At 42.3% G+C, this 19,017-nt stretch overlaps 1 protein-coding gene across 1 annotated transcript in view; it reads right to left on the reverse strand.

The window, feature by feature from the left end:
* The window catches only part of zgc:101566 (Transmembrane protein 263-B-like), a 55,534-nt gene extending 37,324 nt beyond the window's left edge, over positions 1–18,210 (reverse strand). Inside the window, exons 1-2 of the mRNA XM_046312816.1 lie at positions 18,005–18,210; positions 17,123–17,234 (exon numbers count right to left, since the gene is read on the reverse strand). Of these exons, the coding sequence (XP_046168772.1) occupies positions 17,123–17,234; positions 18,005–18,010 (118 nt within the window). The 5' untranslated portion in view covers positions 18,011–18,210. The remainder of the gene's footprint in view (positions 1–17,122; positions 17,235–18,004) is intronic.
* Between the last annotated feature and the right edge of the window lie 807 nt (positions 18,211–19,017).

A 19,017-nucleotide genomic window follows, 5' to 3' on the forward strand; every position in this document is an offset into this window, starting at 1 on the left:
CTGCACTTTAACCTGTATTGTATCATTTCAAATCCAAAGTGCTGGAGTACAGAGCCAAAACAACAAAAAACGTGTCACTGTCCCAATACTTTTGGAGCTCACTGTAGGTTAAATTCTCCAAGAATCAATTGGTCTACATCAATAATTGAAATAACCATTGAACAGCTTCCCAAATCCTAGACTGCCTGCTCTAAGTCCAGCTCTCCCCTCCCTGAGCCTCTCCCCTCAGCCCACTCTTGACACTGACTGACAGACAAGATGAGAAATAAGGCTGAATTTCTGCAGGCCCTGACAGGACCCAATCCCTCATCTGCAGGGATTTATGGAAGAAAATCTAAGTTGTCCAGCTCCTTCCTCCAGCCTGCATAACGCACGCACGCACACACGCACACACGCACACACACACACACACACACACACACACACACACACAATCTTGTGTCAGTGTTTGTGCTTCGGGGAGATCTAACAGAGACATCCATCCATCCTCCGAATCGTTTCCACGGCAGCCAGATAGGGTATTACTGCTTACCTCTGGGATGTATGGCTACATTTGGATGGGTAGCAGGGTGCATGTGTGTGTGTAACACACACACACAGAGACAGACAGACAGAATGAGTGGGGGGGACAGAGAGACAGAGAGAACGAGTGGTGAAAGAGAGAGAGAGAAAGAATGAGAGCAAGACAGAGACCAAGACAGAGAGCGAGAGAGTGAGACAGAGAGAGAGAGAAAGAGGGAAAATAAGACATTTAAGATTAGATCTGACAGAGTGGATGAGGATATGTTGATGGGCCAGCCTGCCAGTGTTCAGGAGGCCGCAGCATGCTCCAGCATGTTCTCTCACCAGGAGCAGACTGGTTGACTATCTGTGTATCTGTCTGTCTATAGCATCTAATAGTAGGCAGATCGTTTCCTTTGATCAAGCCAGAGTTGAAAGCTGACCTGGTAATTTAGATCCTCAATATTTAATTTTCAGCAAAAGATACACTATATATACACACAAGTATGTGGACACCAGTGGAGGTGAATGAGAGGAGGACAGCTCATAATAATGGCTGGAATGAGAGTGTAATGGCTGGAATGGAGCAAATGGAATGGTATCAAACACATGAAAACAAAACAAAAAGGTGTCTGATACCATTCCATTCACTCCATTCTGGCCATTATTATGAGACGTCCTCCCTTCGGCAGACACCACTGGTGGACACCCCTTTAAATGAATGGATTCAGCTGTTTCAGCCACACCTGTTGCTGACAGGTGTTTAAAATTTAGCACACAGCCATGCAATCTCCATAGACAAACACTGGCAGTAGAATGGCCTTACTGAGGAGCTTAATGACTTTCAACATGGCACCATTGTAGGTTGCCACCTTTCCAAAAAGTCAGTTTTTTTATATTTCTGCCCTGCTAGAGTTTCCCCAGTCAACTGTAAGTGCTGTTATTGTGAAGTGAAACGTCTAGGAGCAACAACGGCTCAGCCCCGAAGTGGTAGGCCACACAAGCTCACAGAACGAGACCGCCAAGGGCTGAAGTGTGTACCGCCCAAAAAATTGTCTGTCCTCGGTTGCAACACTCACTACCGAGTTCCAAACCATCTCTGGAAGCAACGTCAGCAGAATAACTGTTCGTCGGGAGCTTCATGAAATTTGTTTTCTTGGCCGAGCAGCCGCACACTAGCCTAAGTTTACCATGCACAATGCCAAGCGTCAGCTGGAGTGGTGTAAAGCTCGCAACCGCTAGACACTGGAGCAGAGGAAACTAGTTCTCTGGAGTGATGAATCACGCTTCACCATCTGGCAGTCCGACGGACGAATTTGGGTTTGGCGGATGCCATCTGCCCCAATGCATAGTGCCAAATGTAAAGTTCGGTAGAGGAGGAATAATGGTCTGGGGCTGTTTTTCATGGTTTGGGCTAGGCCCCTAAGTTCCAGTAAAGGGAAACCTTAACGCCACAGCATTCAATGACATTCTAGACGATTCTGTGCTTCCAACTTTGTGGCAGCAGTTCGGGGAAGGCCCTTTCCTGTTTCAGCATGACAATGCCCCTGTTCACAAAGCGAGGTCCATAGAGAAATGGTTTGTCGAGATCGGTGTGGAAGAACTTGACTGGCCTGCACAGAGCCCTGACCTCAACCTTATCGAACTCTTTTGGAATGAATTGGAACACCGACTTGATTTTTGAAATGAGATGTTCAACGAGCAGGTGTCCACATACGTTTGGTCATGTTGTGTAGCTCGTTAAATGGGCTCATTTATTAAGAGCAAGAAAAAGGCGTCAGGTAGCCTAGTGGTTAAGAGCATTGGGCCAGTAACTAAAAGGTCGCTGCTTTGAATCCCAGAGTCAACTAGGTGAACAATTTGTCGATTGAGCAAGGCACTTAACTCCTAAGTCACAGGATAAGAGTGTCTGCTAAATGACTAAAATGCTAAAATATATATAAAAAAGTAAAGTACTACCGATCGACATCCAGTCTAGTTGACTGAAAATGAAGCCCAATGAAATGTTTTCAACAAATGCAAAAATATAAACCAGTCGACATATTAAGACGGCGTTTACATTTCTATTTCCAATATTATGTTTCTTGTCTATGATCACGATGTGAACAAAACTGCATAGTGCATGGAGTTACACCTGGAGGTTTCAATGGAAAGGTGAGAGGTCAGAGGTTACAGGTCAAGATCATTTTCAATAATTCCACACACAAAGGCATGTGGTACTGGCTTGGAGATATGGAAGCCTACAGTGTAAGCTATGCTGTCATCTGAGCCAAGGTTCTCTAACCTACTGTATCTACTTGTAATACAGCCATATGGCAGAACAGAAGATACAGGCAGTGTTGAAAAGTGAAGGTGTTTAGACAGGCTGGTAGATTATCATGTTTGTAGCATGTCTCCCTGACCAATCCTTTGTGTCCTTGAAAAAAAAAAAAGAGGACCAAAGTGAAAGCAGTACTCTGCTCTCATCTCAGCCAAGGCTATCTCGCTTACAAAGGTTGTCCTTGTGATCTGGCCATAACTTCTAACCAGTTGGTTGATGGTAATGTTTGTACCATCTGTGACGGCTAGCATCCCCTTGTGGTTCTGAAAACCAAAGAGGGCCAAACATTTTCCTCTGAAACCATTGATTGATTTATTTGATATCCAGGCACCTGGGGCAGACTAGAAATGTGAGTAGCTGAGCCAGTTTTAGGACCAGACAGAGGAGCTTGGCTAAAAGCACACTCCTCATTTCTCTCTGCTGACCTCCACCTCCACATAACAACACAGGCTAAGTGACACTGGCCTCTTGTCCTCCTTTCCCACCATTGTGGGTACTTGACAGTTTAGGCTATTTCTCCACCCGACACATTAGACACTCACAGCTGCTCGTAGACATGGTGGTAGAGCAGAAACAGAGGGGAATATTAGCCCAAAATGTGGCTAGATTAACCCCTTCTCTTTCGGACTTGATCCTTTATCGTGCACGCCCTGATTCCTTGCAACACAAAAGGTAGGCTATATATACGATAAGTGTCAGGGAGAGATAGGGGTAGAGAGAAAGAGACAGAAGAGAGAGAGAGAGGGGGAGACAGAAAACACGGGAACGAGAATGAAAAAGACAAAGAGAGAGAGAATGAAAAAGACAAAGAGAGAGAGAGAGAGAGAGAGAGAGAGAGAGAGAGAGAGAGAGAGAGAGAGAGAGGAAAGAGAGATGGGCCAATAAAGTAATGAAGTGTCATAATTTGCCTGTGCAGATGGCAGGCTTGGCGCCTTGCTGAATTTCATTGTTCGTGCAGAAAGTGAGCTACAGAGAGTCTGCCAGTCACTTGAATACAGCAGCCAGTGAGGAAGGAGAGCTCTTCTCACAACCTGTCAGCCCCACCACATTCTGAATGTACGCCTTCTGACAAAAAGGAGCTGATAAGAGAATAACACAGTGTGGAATATAATTGGACGTGAAACATTCACAACACAAACTTCAACACAAACAGCTTGCGTTTCTTAAAGGCCCAATGCAGTAGTTTTTAGATTAATATCAAATCCTTTCTCTGTAACAATTAAGTACGGTTTCCATTATAATGGGAAAACATTGCTTTTTTTGGGGGGGGCAAAAACCGATTTCTCAGGCAATCATTTTGCTAGGACTGTCTAGGAGTGGTCTGAGTGGGGAGGGGAAAACTGAAACAAGCTGTTTTTCAGAGAGGTTTGGAACTCTTTCTTATTGGTCTATTAACCAATTTGCCGCATGGTGATTTCACCATGGAAGGCCGAAACTACCGCCCACGCAAACTTGATGATTAGAGGGTCCTGTGTAGATTGTATTTTCAACCAACAACAGGAAATAACACTGATCAAATGTTTTCACACTTTTATAGTGTTAGTATCATCAGCTGTTGTACAATAAAACACCGGAAAAACTGAATTTTGACTGCACTGGGCCTTTAATCTAAATTGTTCATATTTGACAAGTAGACATTTCCATCCTCTCTCTAAGAGACAGAAAATGTTGTTTTCATCATTTTCTTAAAATGTCTCGCTTGCTCCTAAAAGCATGTAGCATCTGACAAGACTCCCGGGGGAGGAATGATTTAACAGCAAAACAGAGATATGAAAAACCATTCAAGAAATACCTCTTTTGCAGTCAAATGGGATACAAATAAGGATTGAGGGGTATCCAGATATTCATACCGTCATACCGGGATATATGGTATTACTGGATGTGCACACAAAAGGCGCTATTTATATTGATGTACAAAACTATTTAGGCAACAGGGATCTTGGTCCAGGGAGGGGATTGATTGTCTCTGCTGTAAAAAAAATTATAAGAAAGAAGCTTGATCTTACCATCTAGCAAGTTAGCAAACCAAATGCATAACTGGAGCCCTGAACTGGACATCATTCATTTGGCACATCTTAGATAGTTAACGTATAAGCAGTGGCGTCTCACGCACCCCTGCAGCGCCCTCAAGGGGGAGGGGGATTTTCCTAATGATAAACCATGATGCGGTTGTGTTCTATTTGTACCTTCCCCGGGGATAAAACTCAACGAGCTCTCGCAGTCTCATGTCAGAATTAGACATTCATCCATGTTTCTCAAACGTAAAAAAAACTAATAAATGGCGAAGTTGTTGCAAATGTCAAATTTCAAAGGGTTTAAGGTTAAGTGTAGGCATTAACTCAGAATGGTTAAGGTTAAGGGTTAAGGTTTGGGATAGGCTTAAAACATCAATCTCAAAAACAACTTTCTATCACTGGATTCAAACTTGCAACCTTTGGAATTCGAGGCAGATGCACTTTCACCATCCCTGTCCACAACACCTGAGCAAAACAGAAACCTCTGGTTCCCCGTCATGGTGTGTTCCATACTTGAATGGGGGAGATGAGTGATATTGTTATAATGTAGGGCAGATGTCCAAACAGAATTCTTAAACACTGAGTGCGTGTGCGTGCATGCATGCTTTGGGTCCTCCTCCCTAAGCTCTGATATAGTGTTGTCGCACGATACCAACATTTTACAAAAGATATCATACCAGGCCAAGTGTCGCGACATGATACCGAGTTGTATCGCAATACAACGGTGGAAAGAAATCAGTGGCCTAGCATCCTGTTCGGCCCATCCCCCAGATGCTTGTTCACATTTTCTAAACACTCGCCAAAAAACCTGTCACAGAAATTCACACTTCTACTCATTACAACACATTTAATTTAACTTCACACTGTTCAGTGTATAAAATAATATATTTGCTCATATTTGCAAAGGTCTACCTGTGATTTGGCTGGAGGAATAGGAGGAAGGAATGTACATGCAAAATGATGTCAGTAATGGGAAAACACTGCATGAAAACTTCAGTTAACAGACACACTCTCCTTCCCTTTCTCACAAACTCTCTTGGTCTCCTTCACTTTCATAAACACACACCACTCTCTATCTCCCACAAACACACACACTGTTCCCAAATGTAAAAACGTTTAGCACCAAACAAAGTGTAAGGAGCACCAGAAAGAGATAGATTATTGATATAGTTAGGCCTATATAAATCCTATCGTTGAAGCACATTTCATGAGTAGCAGAACCTTTTCCTTTCTTCCTGTGCGAATCAAATTAGCCTAAACCTACTGTCAAGTTGCCAGGTTGTTAGCAAGGTAAATCAAACGTATTGGTTACATACACGGGTGTAGCTAAATGCTTGGCTTCTAGTTCCGACAGTGCAGAAATATCTAACAAGTAATATCTAACAATTTCACAAAATATACCCAATACACGCAAATCTAAGTAAGAAATGGAATTAAGAATAAATATATGGACGAGCAATGTCAGAGAGGCATAGACTAAGATACAGTGTCACACCCTGATCTGTTTCACCTGTCTTTGTGCTTGTCTCCACCCCCCCTTCCAGTTGTCGCCCATCTTCCCCATTATCCCCAGTGTACTTATACCTGTGTTCTCCGTTTGTCTGTTCGTTTGCCTCGTCAAGCCTATCAGCGTTTTTTCCCGTGCTCCTGGCTGTCTCGAGTTCCTGTTTTCTAGCTTGCCTGGTTTTTGACCATTCTGCCTGCACTGACTCTGAGCCTGCCTGTCGTTCTGTACCTTGTCACACCACCCTGGATTATTGACCTCTGCCTGCCCTGACCCTGAACCTGCCAGCTGTTCTGTACCTTCGGACTCTGCTCTGGACTACTGACCTCTGCCTGCCCTTGACCTGTCGTTTGCCTGCCTCCGATTTTGGAATAACCTTTTGTTACTTCGAAACTGTCTGCATCTGGGTCTTCCCCTGAGCTTTGACATACAGTAGAGTAGTATAGAATACAGTACATACAGTTGAAGTCGGAAGTTTACATACACTTAGGTTGGAGTCATTAAAACTAATTTTACAATCACTCCACACATTTCTTGTTAAGTCGGTTAGGACATCTATTTTGTGCATGACACAAGTCATTTTTCCAACAGTTGTATAAAGACAGATTATTTATGTGCCTTTAAACAGCTTGGAAAATTACATAAAATGATGTCATGGATTTAGAAGCTTTTGATGGGCTAATTAACATCATTTGAGTCAATTGGAGGTGTACCTGTGGGTGTATTTCAAGGCCTACCTTCAAACTCAGTGCCTCTTTGCTTGACATTATGGGAAAATCAAAAGAAATCAGCCAGTCTGGTTCATCATTGGGAGCAATTGGAGGTACTACGCTCATCTGTACAAACAATTATACGCAAGTATAAACACCATGGGACCACGCAGCCGTCATTCCGCTCAGGAAGGAGACGCCTTCTGTCTCCTAGAGATGAACGTACTTTGGTGCGAAAAGTGCAAATCAATCCCAGAACAACAGCAAAGGACCTTGTGAAGATGCTGGAGGAAACAGGTACAAAAGTATCTGTATCCACAGTAAAACAAGTCCAACATCGACATAACCTGAAAGGCCGCTCAGCAAGGAAGAAAACACTGCTCCAAACCCGCCATAAAAAGCCTGTACGGTTTGCAACTGCACATGGGGACAAAGATTGCACTTCGTGCTTTGCTGCAGGAGGGACTGGTGCACTTCACAAAATAGATGGCATCATGAGGCTGGAAAATTATGTGGATATACTGAAGCAACATCTCAAGACATCAGTCAGGGTTAGGGTTAGTTAAAGCTTGGTCGCAAATGGGTCTTCCAAATGGACAATGACGACAAGCATACTTCCAAAGTTGTGGCAAAATGAATTAAGGACAACAAAGTCAAGGTAATGGAGTGGCCATCACAAAGCCCTGACCTCAATCCTATGTGTGGACAGAACAGAAAAAATGTGTGCGAGCAAGGAGGCCTACAAACCTGACTCAGTTACACCATCTCTGTCAGGAGAAACGGGCCATAATTCACCCAATTTATTGTGGGAAGCTTGTGGAAGGCTACCCAAAATGTTTGACCCAAGTCAAACAATTTAGAGGCAATGCTACCAAATACTAATTGAGTGTATGTAAACTTCTGACCCACTGAGAATGTGATGAAAGCAATAAAAACTTAAATAAATAATTCTCTCTACAATTATTCTGACATTTCACATTCTTAAAATAAAGTGGTGATCCTAACTGACCTAAAACAGTGAATCTTTACTGGGATTAAATGTCAGGAATTGTGAAAAACTGAGTTTAAATGTATTTGGCTAAGGTGTATGTAAACTTCCAACTTCAACTGTACATATGAGACGAGCAATGCAAGATAAGTAAATATTATTAAAGTGACATTATTAAAGTGACTAGTGTTCCATTTATTAAAGTGGCCAATGATTTCAAGTCTGTGTATATAGGCAGCATCACTATATGCTAGTGATGGCTATAACGGTCTGATGGCCTTGAGATAGAAGATAACAAACAATGTTGTTCAGTCACGTTATCAAACCAATAACGGCCTGCGACATGGTTTGTGAAATTATATAAAATGCGCACGAATCTCGATAGAAAGTACAAAAAGCATCTCTGGTAATATGGGTCATATTTGTTTTTAACAGTTTAGGCTAGAGACCAGACATTTTCTTTGGTGTAAAGCTGCAAGCAAGCCATTTTCCCTCTGACACTCAGAGGCTGCATGACAGTGCACTTGCAAAGTCTACTCTGACCGGTCTGTGCTCTTGGTTATAACAGGCAATAAAATGATACAATGCATCAACATTGCTCACTTTGCGCGCTGCTCGAATGTAACAAATGTACAAATCTAAATTTGCATCCCCGCTCTCGCCATCACTGCTAAATTAGATATTTTTTAAACTGACCGGAGGAATAGCTGCCCGTGAAGAGTGGACGGAGAGGATCAGGCGAGTGAAAGGCATTGCATGGTCAATCCCACCTCTGCATTGGCCGTGCAGGATTTACAGTGAGTGATATGGCCTCTGCAGAAGTTGGGCATTCATACTTATTGCGCTTCGCAGAGCAGCTCAGAGCTGTTGAGTAGAGCCGTTGTGAAGGAAGTTGTCAACCTATCTTGTCAATGGGGAGCTATACGGAGCCCTCTGAATTTTTACAACATTTGGGAGGCGCACAGCAATGAGGTACAGAGCTCAATTTGGCATGCCACCAGAAGCTCTGCAATTGCGTCACACCCTCTCGAGTTTGGACTCCCGAGTGGCGCAGCGGTCTAAGGCACTGCATCTCAGTGCAAAAGGAGTCACTACAATCCCTGGTTCGAATCCAGGCTGTATCACATCCGTCCGTGATTGGGTGTGATTGGCCCAGCGTCGTCCGGGTTTGGTCGTGGTAAGCCGTCATTAACTGACTTGTTAAAGAAATCAAATAGAAAATACGGAGCATACAACCAGATTTTCTGATCACACATAAATTAGCTTTGAGGGCTGGTAGGGGATGCAGCTGGCTGATTACAGCTGTGGATATTATTGGACCTACCCGAACAAGACACTAGTGGCTGTTGCTGAAATTCAACTGAATTTATAAACAAAACGGACTTAAATTTTTTAACAGGTGCAAGCAGGTTCATTAGATCAGTTGAGCTGAAAAAGTCGGTAGTATCATTTGAAACGGTACTACGGTACTCTAAAATGTTGGTATCATAAGTATCATGACATTTTGGCACCGTGATATTACCGTGGTACAGGTCTACAGTGCAACACTACTCAGGCCAGTCGGTAAATCCAACTAGCAGTCAGACGAGAGATGTTGATCGTGAGTGATGGACTGAGAAGCTTTCTCCTCACCCAACAGTATGGCACTTCAGAATGACAGTGCATTTTATGGCCAGATAACCATTTCCAATGAGCTGACAACACATAGGGGTGACACAAATTGGAAGTGAGGTTTTCCTGGAAGCAGGAAGACACGGGCTGAGTCTGAAATGACACCCTATTCCCTATGTCGTGGACTACATTTGACCAGAACCCTATGGCTATATACAGTCCAGTGTAGGGAATATGGGTGCCATTTTGGATACAGACATAATGTGGATGGAGACAGTTCCAGATGGCATCCACACAGAACTTTCACACAATCACAGGATTTGACAATAACAGACAGGGTCTATCTATGGAGCATAGCCTTAGGAACTAGAAATAATCTATCTGTGAGCACTATGTTTGCTTTGTGTGTGTGTGTGTGTGTGTGTGTGTGTGTGTGTGTGTGTGTGTGTGTGTGTGTGTGTGTGTGTGTGTGTGTGTGTGTGTGTGTGTGTGTGTGTGTGTGTGTGTGTGTGTGTGTGTGTGTGTGTGTGTGTGTGTGTGTGTGTGTGTGTGTGTGTGTGTGTGTGCGTGTGTGTTTCCTGCTCATTAAACAAAGAAAGGTTTAGTCTTCCCCCCGACTCTTCCTGTGTTAGAGATGGATACGTGCGTACACACACACACACACACTTCACTGTGTTGGATATGGATACACTCACAGCAGCATAAAGGATGTAAAGTATGAGCAACAGCAACATAACCCATAGCCCCTCCATTACAAGACAAAGTGATCAACGTCTGCTTGATTATATTATTATGAAAACGTTAATGGCTCTATAATTTAAAAAATACTGATGATAATCACAGCAAGCATCAAACCCTTATTTAAAGCAACCCGATTGTCACGGTATAACCTTTCAGAGCCACGTGAGTGTGTCTATGAATATTGCCTATGCCAGTGCTCCAGTATTACTGGGATAAGATCAAGGCTGTGAATCTGTGATGCCTGGGAGTGAGTCATACAGAAGGCTGGAGCTTGGAGGTGTTCTACTAATCAGAAGCGAAGCAGAGACACAGGTGGACAGGCTGTTGGGATAGGACTTTGTGGGGGGAGTAGTGAGTGTGTATATATATATATACAGTGGGGAGAACAAGTATTTGATACACTGCCGATTTTGCAGGTTATCCTACTTACAAAGCATGTAGAAGTCTGTAATTTTTATCACAGGTACACTTCAACTGTGAGAGATGGAATCTAAAACAAAAATCCAAAATTCACATTGTATGATTTGTAAGTAATCAATTTGCATTTTATTGCATGACATAAGTATTTGATACATCAGAAAAGCAGAACTTAATATTTGGTACAGAAACCTTTGCAATTACAGAGATCATACGTTTCCTGTAGTTCTTGACCAGGTTTGCACACACTGCAGCAGGGATTTTGGCCCACTCCGCCATACTGACCTTCTCCAGATCCTTCAGGTTTGGGGCTATCGCTGGGCAATACGGACTTTCAGCTCCCTCCAAAGATTTTCAATTGGGTTCAGGTCTGGAGACTGGCCACTCCAGGACCTTGAGATGCTTCTTACGGAGCCACTCCTTAGTTGCCCTGGCTGTGTGTTTCGGGTCATTGTCATGCAGGAAGACCAAGTCACAACCCATCTTCAATGCTCTTACTGAGGGAAGGAGATTGTTGGACAAGATCTCACGATAAATGGCCCAAAGAAGGATGTTTCCACCTCCATGCTTCATGGTTGGGATGGTGTTCTTGGGGTTGTACTCATCCTTCTTCTTCCTCCAAACACGGCGAGTGGAGTTTAGACCAAAAGGCTCTATTTCTGTCTCATCAGACCACATGACCTCCTCCCATTCCTCCTCTGGATCATCCAGATGGTCATTGGCAAACTTCAGGCGGGCCTGAACATGCGCTGGCTTGAGCAGGGGGACCTTGCGTGCGCTGCAGGATTTTAATCCATGACGGCGTAGTGTGTTACTAATGGTTTTCTTTGAGACTGTGGTCCCAGCTCTCTTCAGGTATTTGACCAGGTCCTTCCGTGTAGTTCTGGGCTGATACCTCACCTTCCTCATGATCATTGATGCCCCACGGGTGAGATCTTGCATGGAGCCCCAGACCAAGGGTGATTGACCATCATCTTGACCTTCTTCCATTTTCTAATAATTGTGCCAACAGTTGTTGCCTTCTCACCAAGCTGCTTGCCTATTGTCCTGTAGCCCATCCCAGCCTTGTGCAGGTCTAGAATTTTATCCCTGATGTCCTTACACAGCTGTGTGGACAGGTGTCTTTTATACAGGTAACAAGTTCAAACAGGTGCAGTTAATACAGGTAATGAGTGGAGAACAGGAGGGCTTCTTAAAGAAAAACGAACAGGTCTGTGAGAGCCTGAATTCTTACTGGTTGGTAGGTGATCAAATACTTATGTCATGCAATAAAATGCAAATTAATTACTTAAAAATCATACAATGTGATTTTCTGGATTTTTGTTTTAGATTCCGTCTCTCACAGTTGAAGTGTACCTATGATAAAAATTACAGACCTCCACATGCTTTGCAAAATCGGCAGTGTATCAAATACCTGTTCTCCCCACTGTACACACACACACACACACACACACACACACACACACACACACACACACACACACACACACACACACACACACACACACACACACACACACACACACACACACACACACACACACACACACACACACACACACACACACACACACACACACACACTTGCTGAGAGCTCAGCTGTGTGACAGTCCATCCATCACAGTTACACAGCACATCACAGTCCTCCCCTGATGTGTACTGGATCTGTCAGCATGATGGAGCAGCCTCGACTGCACCAACAAACAGGACAGGAGAAACAGGGACAAAAAGTCAATAAAACTTCATTTGGTCCTATTAATAACTCGTAACAGATGGAATTCTAGCCGATACCCTTCAGGAGCAACTTTGGTGAGAAGTTATGACAAGGAACAAACAAGCACTGTGATTTTGGCTTTTCTGATGTGCAGGTTGTGTTGTGGTGGTTTCTACTGGTACTACAGTGAGAATGACTGACTCAAGTTGCTTTGTCAATAATTGACAACTGATTTTCAAATGGGTATCGTACTCATACTGTAGAAGAACATCAAATGTACATGGACATCTCCAAACTTCACATTCCATGGAGTCCTTGAGCTGCAGTGAACTATATAATTGGCCAATAAGATTAATTTCATGCCTGTCATGGTTACTGTTCACAATTGCATCCGATATCTTTTTTTTTTAAATTAACAACAAGGCCTATTCTATCTGGTGTGCATTATAACGGCAACCACTGTAAATAATCGAGCCTAATGTCCAGGCCTTTCTATGACTGAAACGATATCATTGATATCACTATACCTAGTCAGTTGCACAACTGAATGCATTCAACCAAAATGTGTCTTCCGCATTCAACCCAACCCCTCTGAATCAGAGAGGTGGGGAGAGCTGCCTTAATCAACGTCGGCGCCCGAGGAGCAGTGGTTGTTGGGGTTTAACTGCCTTGCTCATGGGCATAACAGTAGATTTTGGTTGCTGGCCCAATGCTCTTAACCGCTAGGCTACCTGCCGCCCCATTCCACAGATGAGTTCTTAGGGTAAGCCTCCTCTGTTTACACTGACTGCTTTTGATTGTGTTTTAACGTGGCACCGCATATCCTGTTGGGCATTTTCTGTTCTAATCCTGTTTGTTTGGGTCCAGAGAATACAGATTTGTACCGGGTCTTAGACGAGCTCTCAACTGCAGCAGGGTAGAATGGAAAACTAGTAAAGTAGAAAATCACATTAAGTCCCTCTCCTCCCAAGAAAGACTTACATTTACCTCACAGGCTTTTTCTGAAATTACAGTGGAAAAGACCTTGAAAGAAATATTAATTTCAACTCTTGCAGACTGAATGATGGGTGAAACATGACTTCTTGCTGGGAGATTGTGAGGCACTGAAATTGATAGGATGTAGAAAACAGTTCATATTCACAAGGAAACTATAGGGATATAAAGTAGCCTAGTTTACGTACCAGGCATGTACAGGAACTTGCAATTAAAATACCCATACCAAGCTCATAACAACTGGCATGCAATGCACTACTTTCAACATTGGATTAAAGCCAAAAGCAATATTATAAACTGGGTGGTACGAGCCGTGAATTGTGATTGGCTGAAAGCCGTGGTACTGTATATCAGATCGTATACCATGGGTATGACAAAATATTTATTTCTACTGTTCTAATTACGTTTGTAACCAGTTAATAATAGCAATAAGACCCAACAACTCCACATTGTGTCATGTGCATAAGAACAGTCCTTAGCTGTGGTATATTGGCCATATACCACAACCCCCTCAGGCCGTATTACATAATTATGCCCTAATACCGACTGATCACCATATGCAATGCATTCGGAAAGTTTTCTGGTGACGCAACAATAAAATACACATTTACAATAGGCCTATATCTAAAAATATATACATACAAATTATATACAGTGCATTCGGAAAGTATTCAGACCCCTGTGGTTCTGTGTAGCTCAGTTGGTAGAGCATGGCGCTTGTAACGCCAGGGTAGTGGGTTCGATCCCCGGGACCACCCATACGTAGAATGTATGCACACATGACTGTAAGTCGCTTTGGATAAAAGCGTCTGCTAAATGGCATATTTTTTTATTTTTTTTTTATTTTTTACTTTTCCCTCATTTTGTTAAGTTAGCCTTATTCTAAAACGTATTAAATATTGTACTTCCCCTCATCAATCTAAACACAATACCCCATAATGACAAAGCAAAAACAGGTTTTTAGAAATGTTTGCAAGTATACAAAAACAAAACTGGAAATATCACATTTACATAATAAGTATTCAGACCCTTTACCCATTACTTTGTTGAAGCACCTTTGGCAGCGATTACTACAGCCTCAAGTCATCTTGGATATGACGCTACAAGCTTGGCACACCTGTATTTGTGGAGATTCTCCCATTCTTCTCTGAAGATCCTCTCAAGCTCTGTCAGGTTGGATGGGGAGTGTCGCTGCACAGCTATTTTCAGAGATGTTCGATTGGGTTCAGATCCAGGCTCTGACTGGGCCACTCAAAGACATTCAGAGACTTGTCCCGAAGCCACTCCTGCGTTGTGTTGGCTGTGTGCTTAGGGTTGTTGTCCTGTTGGAAGGTAAACCTTCTCCCGAGTTTGAGGTCCTGAATGCTCTGGAGCAGGTTTTCATCAAGGATCTCTCTGTACTTTGCTCCGTTCATCTTTGCCTCGATCCTGACTAGTATCCCAGTCCCTGCCACTGAAAAACATCCCCACAGCATGATGCTGCCACCACCATGCTTCACCGTAGGGATGGTGCCAGGATTCCTCCAGATGTGACGCTTGGCATTCAGGCCCAAGAGTTAAATCTTGGTTTCATCAGACCAGACAATCTCGTTTCTCATGCTCTGAGAGTCTTTCGGTGCCTTTTTGCAAACTCCAAGCATGCTGTCATGTGCGTTTTACTGAGGAGTGGCTTCCGTCTGTCCACTCTACCATAAAGGCCTGATTGCTGGAGTGCTGCAGAGATGATTGTCCTTCTAGAAGGGTCTCCCATCTCCACAGAGGAACTCTGGAGGTTTATCAGAGTGACCACTGGGTTATCGGTAACCTCCCTAACCAACACCCTTCTCCCCCTATTGCTCAGTTTAGCCGGGTGGCCAGCTCTAGGAAGAGTCTTGGTGGTTACAAACTTTTTCCATTTAAGAATGATGGAGGCCATAGTGGGGACCTTTAAGGTCTCTTGGGGACCTTTAATGCTGCAGACATTTTTTGGTACCCTTCCTCCTTCCTCAGATCTCCTGTCTCGGAGGTCTACGGACAATTCCTTTGTTCTCATGGCTTGGTTTTTGCTCTGACTTGCACTGTCAACTGTGGGACCTTATATAGACAGGTGTGTGCCTTTCCAAATCATGTCCAACCAATTGAATTTACCACAGGTGTACTCCAATCAAGTTGGATCTCAAGGATGATCAATGGAAACACGATGCACCTGAGATCAATTTCGAGTCTCATAGCAAAAGGTCTGAATACTTCTGTAGATAAGGTATTTCTGATTTTATTTTTAATACATTTGCCCCCAAAAAAAAACGTTTTTTTCTTTGTCATTATATAGGGTATTGTGTGTCGATTGATGAAGATTTTTTATTTTATTTCATACATTTTAGAATAAAACAGTAACGTAACAAAATGTGGAAAAAGTCAAGCGGTCTGACTACTTTCCGAATGCACTGTATAATAGCCTCCCATTCTGGCAATGCCTCTGTAAATTATAGCAACATATTGTTCCAAATATGCCGTAGTAAATGCTTTGGTGAGTCAGGTTGCAGTTATTTACAGTCCTTGGCCAAAAATAGTGTTGTCCTCTTTTCCAGGGAGAGAATTAACATAATCTAGGTGTTGTGTCGTGTCCATAAATTACATTAAAAAAGAGAGGCATAATACTTTTCTCAAAAACAAGATGAAGGCAGAGTTTATATTCATATTCCATTTCATGTTTCCTAAAATGTACTAACCGATACAAGATTTTCTCCCACTAGGACCAATACACTTTTCACCTCAATGAGGTGAATAAGGACCACATTTCTTTCCATTGAAGTTGAATATTAACAGGCACAATTAGGCTAGATATGATTGATGCAATGTGTCGGGACGAGACTGTGGAAGGCATCAGTGTGCGAGCAAGACGTATGTCTTCATCTTAACAGCAGACCTTGGTTCAAACACCTCATGCTGTGTGCTTAGGAACACATGGTTCTAGTACGTAAAATATTGGTTGAATTAGGGGGTAAATGTGAAGTAATGACCTTATACGTGTAGCCAGTATACGCACCACACATCACAGAGAGAGCCTAGATCTTAGTATATGTTTTCACTGCCACCTACTGCCACCTTTATGTTCTATCATTAAATGATGTTCAAAACCTTCTGTTGGCCAATATGCCACTCTACAGGCCACTAGGCCACACTGCATCATCAGATACTGTATGATCCGATTGATACCCATGACCGCAGGCTGAATGACAGAGCTGGTGACTTGACTCTTTCCAACCTAAAGACGGACGCGTCTCTGAGCAAATACAAACTGTTGTTACAACCGTTCAAGAGTGAACATTCATTCATGTAAGCCAGGGCTCTCCAACCCTGTTCCCGGAAAGCTCCTGTCCTGTACGTTTTCCCTCCAACCTGAATCCAGCGCACCGCATTCTAATAATTAGCTAGTTGGTAAGATGAATCAGGTTATATCTAAGCTGTATCTCTATAAAACATCAGCGTCAGAGATTGAATATAAATAATACCCCATGTTTCTAACGTTCACCAGGACAAAAACGCACAATAATATTATTTTTTTCTCGATATTTCAATAGTACACTTCAACTGAAACTTGGATATGAACAAGAAGACCATGATACTACCTTCAGGAGGTTCTTCGCGTAGATAAGGTGGAATTTCCTCGTTGTCGGAGTTGTCTACTGGTGTTGAACTGCTACTGCCTTCCTCCACCACCTCATTTTCATCGCTCGGGACCTACGGGACAAGACAAGACCGTGTGAGAATTGCATCCACATAGGCATTACTGAATACAGAACATTATATCAGACTGTTATATATCATATAGTCGTATTTACCAGTTCAGATGAGGACATCATTCACACAACATAAACAATAGTATGCAGTATGTCTACGGTGATAGTACTGGGGATGAACTAAATAAATGTAGTATAAGAAAGTAATATATATATATATATATATGTTTTTTAAATTTAATATCAAGACTTTATGTTTGATATAATAATATAAAACAATATAAAATAATAGAATAAAGAATGATGAGGTGGCTCTAGGCAACAAAATAATCCTATTACACTGACACACATCATTGGCCAGACAATAGAGGCAGCTGGAATACTCTGACAGCATCATGTCAAAGTGGCTACTGTGTAATCGTGTTCCTGTAACCAACATGAACACAAAGTAACCAGCAACATGTTCTGCCGCCGTGGAGTCACTACACACGTAGCAAACGGGTTCTTGTTTTTCACTGAAAGAGCATCACTACTAAGCTACTGTAGTAGGCTATGCAGGGGGAGGGACTCGAGTGATGTCGTAGCTACACGATGTGCATTTTCTTCTGTGCAGGACGCCAAACATTTGTACAATTATGTGATACGTCTCCAATACAATGGCAATAAAAACAATGTTTTATTGATCGTTAATGCGAACAGCACAGATTTCCACACCAAAACCTTTAACGTTAGTTTACGATTTCAACAAAAATGAAATCATCCCCTACTCACCTTCATCTTCCGCTAGCTAGAACCAGAATACTGATCTCTTTTCGAATATTGCCAATTCCACCACACAAGTAAAATGAACTAATAAATGTGACGCAAAAAAACACAAAAGGTGTTAAAAGAAAAAATACCCATATAATGGGGACCAGAGATTAGTATTGCAAAATGTTGCAGTGTTTTGCTGTCAAAATAAAAACCGGAAGTGACGTTTGGGATGTTTACGGAATTCTTCTTCTTTAACTTGTGATGATTTTCAGTCGCAAGGGGGTAGCATCGAATCAAATAATTCAGCGAGCAGCATAATGGTCCATTATTAAATCAAATCCAAGTTTACTTGTCGCGTACACAGTTTAGCAAATGTTATAACGGCGAAATGCTTATCTTACTACCTTCTAACAGTGCAGTAAAATGTCAAACAAGTGCACAAATAATCCAAAACTACAAACACGAAGTCAAGAACGTTAGAACGAATCCAATTAACAATTCCAAGTAACTGTGTATCAGTAATACAAATACAGTATACATACACTGAAAATAGTAATACAAATACATACACTGAAAAAATATACTAAGAATTATATATACAGTAGTATATATATTAGAATGAGCTATGTCAAGAATCCAGTATATAAATACACATTTTGTATAAACAGTGTATCAAACATGCAATGTACAGTAGAAGATATATTAAAAAGTCCACGTCTTTGGATATAAACACACTGTGAAAAACAGTATTAAAGAAACAGGAAGTGTCCAGTGTGAATGTCTATATACATGGGACAGCAGCATCGGCTGTGTGTGTGTGGGTGTGAGTGTGTGTCTGCATATGTTGCGAGTATGGGCATATATGTGTGTGTTAGTGTACAGAAGCAGTCAAAAGTTTGAAAACACCTACTCAAGGTTTTCTTTATTTTGACTATTTTCTACATTGTAGAATAGTAGTGAAGACATTTTAACTATGAAATAACACATGAAATCATGCAGTCACCAAAAAAGTGTTAAACAAAAGTAGCCAT

The sequence above is a fragment of the Oncorhynchus gorbuscha genome, linkage group LG02, assembly GCF_021184085.1.
Source record: "Oncorhynchus gorbuscha isolate QuinsamMale2020 ecotype Even-year linkage group LG02, OgorEven_v1.0, whole genome shotgun sequence".
NCBI classification, from domain to species: Eukaryota; Metazoa; Chordata; class Actinopteri; order Salmoniformes; family Salmonidae; genus Oncorhynchus; species Oncorhynchus gorbuscha.